Source organism: Cariama cristata, unplaced genomic scaffold, assembly GCF_000690535.1.
Source record: "Cariama cristata isolate BGI_N322 unplaced genomic scaffold, ASM69053v1 scaffold147, whole genome shotgun sequence".
NCBI classification, from domain to species: Eukaryota; Metazoa; Chordata; class Aves; order Cariamiformes; family Cariamidae; genus Cariama; species Cariama cristata.
The window spans coordinates 113251-124180 of NW_009628173.1; the positions used below are offsets into that span (position 1 = coordinate 113251).

Consider the following 10930-nt stretch of genomic DNA (forward strand, 5'->3'; position numbering starts at 1 on the left):
GCAAGTCGCTTCTGCCCTAGGGTCACAAAGGTGGGCCAGAAATGGTGTCACCAGAGCTTGTCTTTCTCCTTGCGTTTTCACTATGTATATGGCAAAGGCAAATCTTTTGCTCTAAATAGATGGCTATCTAAAACATGAACCCGAATGGGTCAAAACTGAAGGTAATATTTGAACAAATATTCTCCCTTAGTCTGTAAACAGAGGTTTTTAATTACAGAGCCTTTGATTTATCACTGTGGTCATGGCAGAAATAGAAATAACTAACTTCTACCAAAGACACGGAACATGACTAAGATAAAATTACAGAGATATTTTTGTCTGCATGTGTGTATATGTGTGTCTCTATTTCTTCACATTCTGAAGCATTCTGAAATGGTATGACATGGAGAGACAGAGCTTTCCTGAGCATCTGCGCTAAATGAACACTCTAAAAGAGGTTTCCCTAGCAACGCAAACCATATGTAATAGCTTAAAATAGCTTCTCTCCAACTCCTAGGATTTCTTAGTGGTTTGCTCACAATTTCCATTTAAATCGAAGTATATTTGCCCAGTTCAAAAAGGTTCTTCATTTTCTCAACTTCTATTAAAATGAACAAGCTTTGAAAATGCTCAGTTCTTGTAAGAATGCCTCCCTTCCTCTTGACTTCTAATTTATCAGGTAAACTGAAGCATAGCAAATGATGACTGTGGCTGTCCACTTTATCAAATGTATTCCCTTTGCTGTTCAAAACATTTTATTATAAGCATACGGGTGGTCTGTACCACTTATTGTAACAGGAAACTTCTAGTTAAAGTAGTAGACTTTGATTTTGGTGTAAATATTATCATGAGAAGAGAAACTGTGCAACTATATAGTATAATGCATCAATCAGAATGTACATGCATTCTACTTTGCATTTTAGTACCAATTTTCAGGCAAATTCTGATATTTGAAAACACTAATCAGTTCTTACTATGTCCCTAGGAAAATAGGTATCAAATGCTATCTTTAACATTAGCAAACTGTGATACCAAGAGGCTAAGTGATTTCTTTGAGTTTGTATAAGAAGCAAGCAACAAATCTGAGACATAACCCATCGACATTGATTTTCAGATCCTAATGCAACTAGTCATAAAGTCAAACATTCAAAACGTTAGAGGCTGGCTGAGAGCGCTTGAATTTGATTAAATCAAATGTTAATACACAGGGAAGATAATCTAGATTCTTGTCAAAAGATTTTCCAAATATATATAGCAAAACTGAAGAAAGAAGTAGGTATTAGACATTGCTTTCTTTTTCAACAACTATGTTTGTTTAGTCTAAATGGGTTTTAATTGAGAAAACAATGAAGTAAACTTTTAATCGTGTACTCTTCGTGTGCCATTTCATTTCTAAATAAGGCAGCCTTGTGTAACTGTAGAACACAGCATTGAGAATACAGTGCCTATTTCCTGACAAAACATTTTTAAACTGTAGTCATTTAGATACCATATCATATATTTCTACCTCAAATGAAGTAATGGCTACAAGGTGGGGTGTTCCTTTAAATACTTTTAGTTATCCTTGTTACCTGTGAGCAGCAGGCAGACCTTTAGTGAAGTATCCTGACTTACCATATAGAATGGAAAGAAATTGAAGAAAAAGATGTTTTATGCTAATAATTATTGGACGGGCAGAAATGTTGGAAAGAGCCAGGCTCTAAGGTCTTGTTCCATCTATGTTAATTAGCTTTGAATTGAGTGTTGACTATTAAGCATTTCTTTGGAAAAGGAGAGAAGGGGGTGGACTGGGAGAAGATTTGCTGTCAGAGCTGTGTGGGAAGTTCTCGTACCAGCATATCTGACGATAGAGTCACTGAGGTGGAGTCTGATTTCACAGAGGAGAAAATTTTGTTGCAGCTTTGGTTTAGAGATTATTTTTTATTTCCTAGACTCACCTTAAGATCTTTCTGTGAATCTCAACAGTACTTCAGCTTCATTTTTGTATTCATTTAGCCTGCATGCCTACAGGTTTGCCGTACACAAGCCATATTCTTTATCTTGCAGTTATACTTTTAATATACTATCATTATTTTATTCTAGCAGAATGAAAGGAGCTAAACTAAATTGGCATATATTGGGCTAACTTAGCTGTTTGACTATAACAAACAAATCCCTTTATTTCTTTAAATGTGAAAGATTTTAGTAATGTTCCTCATTACAGTATTTCAAATGTTTGAAGTAAACATTTCAGCCACAAAACAACAGTGAAAATAAATTGTGCATTTCTTTCAGAATGCTGTCTAGCTATAACTTTTGAACCAAGCAAACTCTCTCCCCCTTTTCCAAGAATGCTTCAAGAACCATACGATTTCCTATTGATCTTACAATTGCATACACTCAGTATGTCTGTGAAAACTGCTCTGCATTGGTTGCATGTGTTTAATCATCTCCTTAACTTTTTCTGGAGACGTGAAGAAGTCATTTTAAGAACAGTAATAACTCTTTAAAAAGTAATTTAACAGCTGTCTTTGCTGAGAGCAAGCTGTATGGAGTGGAAATGAGAAGATAATTGAATCATAAAGAAATTATTTTGAAATATATAGAATTGTACTAGTTTCTTAAATTACTATTAAATGGTATTTTTTCCCTTGCCTGTAATAATTCATCTTTGAATGCTATGCATGCTAAATGTAAGCCTGTAAAATACTGTGTGTTTTTAGTAAGTCATATTATTTCCCATTATTGCCTTCTTGGTGGGGGGTGGGGGGACATCCAGATGTCCTTTTCAGCTTAAATTATTCTGTGATTGTATTTATGTAGCTATGAAAAAAAAAATCTTTTGAATAGATATCCACTCCTTCCACAGGCTAAATATAAAATTAATTTCAAAATACAATCCTACCTCTTTAATTTTTAATAACTGTTTCAACTCACTTTAATTTCACATACTTTTTGCCTTTTCAAGTTCCTCACAAGATGTCATAATAGAAGGAGAAAGTAAGCATAAAATCTGCTGAGGATGCCTTTGAGAGAGATTGATTCTAATTTCTGTACCAAGAGCTCTTGTATGAGGCAACAGCATTTGTTTAATCAGAATGATTTCATTGGTCACTGTTCATTGGATTTGCACATTGCCTAAATGCAATCCCTCCTCGTGAATTAGCGACTTCTGGGAAAAAAGTAATTCTCCTCTTAGATTTTAATTCTGCATCAGATGCCACTTACTAGAACTTCACAAATTTTCTGCACTTAGCAAACATTAGATATCAAAGGAAAATTTTCTCAGTTACTCTCACCTTTCATTTTTCAACCGGTTGTGAGTGAATTTCCATAAAACGCTATTAAAATTCAGGTTAATGTCACTAATTATCTCACATGCTACATGTGCCTTTGTTCAGTTCATAAGCAAGACTAAAGTAATCTCTGGCCCTAGCAGATGCAGCATCTCAGTGATGCCAATGGGGTGTTCATCAACCACCGTTGCCTAGAATGTCACCCTCGCTCCCCAGCTGCGCACTGCTCCCCCACTGCGTTAAAGCATTGAAAAGCTGCATGAGCTGTTCAAGCATCACTTCTGAGAGGAGATCAGCTACGATATCTTAAATAACCATTTCAAATGTCTCCAGTTTCAAATTCATATTTTGACCTTTAGTTAAAGGTCATCTTTAGAAGACAATTAGTTTTTGCTTGTCCTTGAGGTAGCAATGAAGCATTTTGGTTATCTATAGCAGACTGGCATAAAAGGATCTTTTTAAAATACACTGCCAAAGTATATATTAAATTGTTGTAAGTATTAAAGGAACTGCAAAATTCTCCACAAGATAGAAACATAATGTCTTTTCCTAGCTCTTACTTCCTGCCAAATTCTGCAGTATAAAAGTAATATAATTGTTACTTCTAAGCACTTAGAAATAAAAGACTAACAGTCAGCAAGGATTTGTCAAGAATAACATGTCAAAATAAACTACAGTCCTTCATTAATAAGTTGTAGCAGGCATTATAGAGAACAGAAATGAAGTAGTTGTCATTTATATCTGGGACATAAGATTATTTGACATTGTGTCATATCAGACAGTGCGAAGTTCCACCTGAAGTACGGTTTGGAGTAAACCATTATGGAAGGTATGCAGAACTGATTTGAAATCATATTTTTGAAGATTATCAATGATTCACTGATAAATAGGAAGCTAAATCAAACTGAGTTCCTAAGGAACTTTTCACTGAAGTTCCATTATGACTTTTCATAAATTTTCTAAATTACTTGGAGGGAGGAGGAAATAAAGAGAAAGCTTTGATAGAAACTTTAATACAATTGAAGATCATGCCAAGCTAAGCAGAGCTGCAAGTACATTGGAGCATAAGATCAGAATTTAATATTAAATCAGTAAATCGGAGACATTAAAGAGGATCAGAACTGAATATTAACTCAGCAAATTGGAGACATTAGCTGATAAGCATAAGATAGAATTTATTTGTGCAAAGTACTACATTTAGGAACAAATAACTGCAAAATGTACAGATGGTTAGGGAGCGGGTCTTTGGTACAGGGTCAGGAGTTTCACATGAATCACAAGCCAGGCATGAGCAATAGCACCATGCTGTTGACAAAAAAAAACCAAACACCACTACTGAGCAGGATATTCAACAGATTTTTAGTCAGAATGACATGTAAGTAATCGTTCCCTCCACATTAGAATTGTCAGGCTTTAACCAGAACATACCCAGATCTGACCACAGTACTGCACACACAGACAGACATGCTGGAGAAAGTCAGGAGAACAATGCAAATTGTCATATTGTCTAGTGTCAGACTGCTAAAAAAGATTGCAAGAGCAGACTTACAGCAATTTTCAAACCTATAAGTGAATGCTGTAAAGAAGAATAGTGTAGGAAGAAGAAGAAGAAGGGGAACAATATGTTATCTATATCCGTGGGGGAAAGACCAAGGAAATAATGAGCTTAAATTGTACTACAGATAACCAAGGAAGCACCTAAATATAGTTGATCCAACTTTGTCATAGAAGGATTGGCATGCCATCTGACCAGATGTCTAGTATTCTTTATGTTTGCAAACCTCTTATTTGTTAAAGTTAAGATTTTTGAAAGTTGAGGGTTTTTTTTTCAAAATGTTGGGATTTCAGTGAAAAAATTGGAGTAGTTAAGTTTTCATTTAAAAATAAAGGTTGCTGCTATGCGAGATTAGGAATAATAATGTCTAAACTTTACCTTAGATACCAGAGATGACTCACAAAACTGAATTCTTACTCATGAGGACAAAATAGTGTCATGATGTACTACTCTGAATGCAGCGTGTTATCATCTTCTCTGCAAAGGATGCATTGTAGTCCTTCCATTTACTAGATGCATTGTCATTCATGATCAGGTATTCTCGTGAATCAGTGGTAGGACTCTGCTTATTTGGATACCCAGAATGGTCCATTTTAATGCAAAAAACCTCTCTCAGTCTGGTTTGACCAGTGGTTTCATAGAATAATTCATGTGTTCCATTTTCACCTGGAAAATTATCACCTGTTTTCTTTTTTGGAAATGACCTTTTGTATTGAAAAATTAGGCAGACATCATTTCAGTGAGTATCTGTTACAAACTTTAGAGGACATGATGAATGTGTAGTGTAATGGATCTCCCCAAAAAAGTACTCAGCAGAAGGAAATATGTCAGCATGTGTCCTTGATCTGTACCACATTAGCTAACCCAAAAACATGGCATCGTATGTGCAAGAAATTGGGGTCAGGCACTGCACGCTGATTTATTCACTTCCACCTGTTCAATATAGTCTGGGATACTGCAACAATTAAAGGGGTGGTTTTTCGTTGTGGTACCTTTATTTCACACTGGAATGTGAGCCAAGGCTGTTATCTGCTGCTGAAAATAAAAATAGAACTTCAGGGAAAATCCTCATATAGGAGATAATATCTAAAATAGTCATGTCTTATGTATGTGTGTATACATGTGTATGTCAGAGACAGTAAGGGAAATGGTCTGTTAGTTATTTCTATATGGCTGACAAAAAAAAAGAAGACAATTAAATGAGTTTTCATGTCTTAAGATGAACTATCAAAATAACTGAACATCATAAATAGTCACTACAGCAAATGCATTGCCTCAATTAAGAGGATACTCCTCGCAAATATCTGTTTCCATGTACATCAGTACTGACTGCTTGGATTATGACATCAAAGGATTCTACTAAAATTAATTAGAAGTATGTTTTGTCTCATATGGGAAATGAGAAAGCATGTATCTTTAGCAGAACTGGGGTTTGTTAACTAAACTAGAGTTTGTCAGCAATTTTTCAGCCATATAATTAGAAAAAAATGCATAAGACAAAAAATGATGAATGGATACTACATTCATTATTGAAATCTAACTGCCTTCGCCAACTAGGAAGAGAGATACACGCATGCTTTACCAGCATACATGGTCTTCAATAGTATACTTGTAGAATCATAACATATCTCCTAGCAAGGATGCATAAATTGATGGGCAACGTAGCACAATAAATACTGGACATAGTGCCCATATTGAAAGGTCAATACAGTCATGCCTGTGAGTCCAAACTTTATCAAGGGAAGTAATCAAGGTAACCCAATTTCATGGATTCTTCTTATGAAGAGATATCAGTGCTTTTTCAGTTTGTGCGTGCGCGAGTGTGTGTTCACGTGTGGCACACGAGAGCAAAGTTTTTGTCGACTGTCAAACAAAATCTAGCAATCAAATCCTCTGAGTTTTTGCTGATGTCTCTGAACCACTGCCACATCACTTTCTTTGAAAGAAATGGAACTGCTTTAAGGTCTCTCTGCTGGAGCAGCCTGAACCTCAAAAGATTCCAGACAGTTAGAGGAGATCAGAGATGATCATCAGCTAACTAAAGTGCACAAAAATCCACAACCATGCCTTCTGAACCAGAAGCAATTCACAGTTCATTTACCATGCATTTTTTCAGAGCTCACTTAAGCTCCTACTTACTTTAATCCAAACCTAAAATCTTTGAAAGTTTTTGCTCTTATTTGCATGGTCATACTCTGCGGGTTCAGCTTTCTGACCATCCCACTAATACCATAATATTTTATAGTGGGAAATACAGTGTACAAATAAACAAAATAACTTGGTATCTATTCAGGTTTTAGCTAGTTTCTCTGTTTTACACCTGTGAAAAGGTCCCAGTCCTTATTCAAGGAATAGATTGGTGAGAATCAGATGAGGTCAATGAAATATCTATCGTCCACTGTTCAGTATTTTTCAAGACTATAGATGCAACTTCCGTAAGGATCTTACAACATCATTTTAGATGCTTCTAGAAGACCGTTTGATACCTGTTGAGTACATTCCCTGAGCAACACTGGATAAGACTGTCCCCAGGCACACTGGGAGGCTTTGTTTAGCCTTGTGCCAATAAACAATTTATTTATCTGTTATGCACCTAGCATTTATTGATTGGTCACATCTTAACTGGCTACTGTTAGTACAAAACTAAAGAGCTGTGGTCTCTTAAGCCCTTATTTACTTTGTCTGTCATTTCTCATTGGGATACTATTCAGGAACAAGCCTGTAGGTCAGAAGGGTTTCTTTAGGTCTTGTGCTGTGTATTTTGGGTACAAGAGTACCAGAAAACGTTGAAGAAAGCAGAAGCAAGTGTATTGATGATAGTATATTCAAAATGGAACTGTTGTTTGGAACTTTCTTATATACCTTTCCTCCTCAATAAACAAGCCTTATTCCATCAAGCCCCAGGGTGCTATGTCTGTATCATTGAAAGCATTAAGCCTGGAGGTTTCTGAAGAAAGAAATCTCAAGTTTTTCTGAAGAAACTGAGGATATTGTTTTCATGTTTCCAAAGCTTTTTCATAGGAAGCATTAAGCTGCTAGTAGAAATTGCTTTCATAACCTGCTCAAGATTGAGGTATTGGCCTGATTTTCTATCCTTTTCTACTATTTCCAATGTCCAAGTGATATGTAGCAGTGTCCTGCTTTAGAGTCCAGCTAATAAATGGGACTTCTACAGGCAGAGGTAAACTCACTGGATTAGAGACAACCGCTCTGAAGACACGATTCCTTTTGTGCAATAAAAGGCAAATTTGTATGAGATTGTCTTTGGTGTCCTCAGGTATGAATGTGAATCATTGTATAGTTCATTATGCAGTGGCTTTAACAGTGTAAGAATATGGACTCAGGGTATCCTGCAAATGTCTGCTTTTTCAGATGTGTTCATTACTAGCAGATCCCATTGGTTACAATTGATTGTGACTATTTGGAACTTCTAGAGAAAAAGGAGGCCCAAAATTATTTAAAAGCATGATTTTAAAGGTAGAAGATAAGGCATTGTTCTGAAGAGATAAAAATATATCCAACAACTAGATATAGATAGATATGGATACAAGGCTTTGATTTTCTTTATTTAATCTTCTCAGTATTTCCTTTCTACCCAATCAATTAGCATATTAATTTGTGTGTGGCCTATGCTGGATGCTATAGGGGAAGAGAACGGTGATATACTTAATGATTTCTATTGGTAGACATTTAAGAAATTCGAGCTATGTTAAGGTGTCTTTAATAATCTATTTTATTTTCTTGAAATAAGTTTTGATTATAGAGAAATTCATAGTCATGAATCATTTTCTAAACAATTTCTTACAAATTCAGCCTTTTAAGGTGTATGTTAAGATAGGTTTTAACCTACAACATGCAGAAAAAGCTTTTACCGATAACTTTACAGAAAATAAACTTATTTGAATATAACAATACTTTATAAGATATATACATTCCCAAAACTTTTCTAAAAGCCACAAATTTAAACACCTCAAGAGAAGAACTTAAATTTGAATAAATACGAAGGCACAAAACTTCTTGAGGTCCTAGCAGAAAGTTTATCTATAGCTGGAGAAAAAGTCACATCTTATTTTAGCAGACAGTGGCTTACTACCTTCCAAACTGAATTATGCTTTTTTTACCTTCTTCACCTGATCTTATTTTGAATCTTTTTTTGATTAATCAGTGTCCCTTATTTTTCTTCAAATTGAATTGACTTTCTTTCTAAGGTGTGCCTAAATTTTGGGGGGTTTTTTTCAGGAAATTTGTTCTGTCATCCAAAACGTTATACTAAGAGTATGCTAGTACACTAGTAACCATACAAAACTACCACATTCCTACCTCATTGATTTTATTCTGTAATGACTTTATGGAGTACGTATTGACTACTAGCACTGTTCTCAAAATGACATTTTGAAATGCATATTTTTTCTGTTCAGTCTGCAGATGTTCCCTAAAAAAACAGATGTACAACTTGAAAAATAACAACTGCTAAAAATACACAAACTGTCAGCTTTGTTTTACTGAGAGAAACAGTAACTTCAAGTAAGATAGATTTGTATTTAAATACTATGTAAGAAACCTAAATTATTCCCTAAGACTGATGGCAATCCCAGCAAATAGTGCAAATAATCACATTATAAATGAATAATTTGAGATCAGGGTGGGGTAAAGGTGGAGTAAAATTGTTGCTGTATAAGCTAATAATACTGACATCAATTTTGGAAAAAAAATCATAAATAATTAAAAGGCTTGTTTAATAAAATAACCGATACTAATATTTTCTTCTCTGTATTAACATCTTAAAAATAGCTCTTCCTTTGTGCTTACACCTTTAAGGTGTCATAGCTGTAATGGTTTTTCACCTGACCTTGCAGAAAGTATTTGTCTTAGTATACTAAACAAGCTGTGAAAGTAATGTGATTTCAAATAAACCTTTAAAAAAAACAGGTAATGATGCTTCCTTTCCACTTAGTTCAAGGTTAATTGTACTTGTCAAGAAGGCAGTAAAAAACAGGAGTCAGAAATTTGACAGATCGATGGCAACCACACAGACTGTGCACCTCCAGCAGTTCCCATTTGTCAAAGTTGCACCCATTGATAAAGTCAGAATGAGGACAGTATTTCAGAAGGCTCATTTTTTCATTGCACTTAAACGTAATAAGTCAAGACCAAAAAATTAATATGCCGTAAACCATAATAGAGAAAATTTGACAAACTGGCAGATTTTCTTTTTATGGAATAGTTATGAAATGATGTATCTTAAGCAAAGATCAAAATTTCATGACAGTGTTCCTGTTCATTTTTTTAATGTGAATGTTTTCCTATGCATTTGAGTGTGGGTGTGCACATATATAAAGTGAGACTAATGCAGTAAGGAACTCCGGTTAAAAACAAAGACAGTTTTAGGGAATAACTTGGATAGAAGTATGGCTTTCTAAGTGCAGACTTTAAAACTCCTACCTCTCTGCAGATTCATCTGAATTTTCTTCTGTGATCATCTGCAACTCCTGCGTGGTTTTACTTGAATCTTCTTTGACACTGTTTTCCTCTGTGCTTGTTTTGGGAATATCCTCATTTGATCGAAGCTGTTCTATGAGATTGTGTTGATGCCAGGTTTGAATAGATCGGTGGTGCACCGGGGTTGGACCTGGCACAGGTGCCAGTATATTGTGGTGGACAGGACTGCTGTTTTTCTTCAGCCCATTTCTGTCCCGAGAGTGGTTCTTCAACCTGTTCTGAACCGGTGTCCCTCTGTGCTCATACTCCCTGCTGAGGGCAGCCCCCCGTGCCTGCGGAGCCTTGCGAGGGGTGACTGAACCACCTCCAGCGGAGCCTCAGGATCTGCTTCACATCAAACTCTTTCTTTCCCGATACTGACATTTTTTTCAGGGGAAAAAAAAAAAAAAAAAAGACAAAAGCCTATTCTTTTAGAAAGGAAATGGATTCTTTGTTATCTCTTGTGTTTCAACTCCTCTTCTTAAGAAAAGACAACAAAAGAACAAATACCGGTAGCTCTCTCCCTCTCTCTTCTGATTAATATACTGCAAGCTCTTCAAGCCGATGCTAAGCTACTGCTAACTGTATAGGTGGGAATCCATACTGACAGGATGATGAGGTCAGACCTTAAACAAGTAAATCA

The 10930-nt window shown here is 35.6% G+C and overlaps 1 protein-coding gene across 1 annotated transcript in view; it reads right to left on the minus strand.

Moving 5' to 3' along the window:
• Nucleotides 1-10671, minus strand: part of LOC104165124 (kelch-like protein 4) — a 44464-nt gene extending 33793 nt beyond the window's left edge. The window contains 2 exon segments of the mRNA XM_009704679.1: nucleotides 10252-10557; nucleotides 10559-10671. Coding sequence (XP_009702981.1) covers nucleotides 10252-10557; nucleotides 10559-10671 — 419 coding nt within the window.
• Nucleotides 10672-10930: the final 259 nt, after the last annotated feature.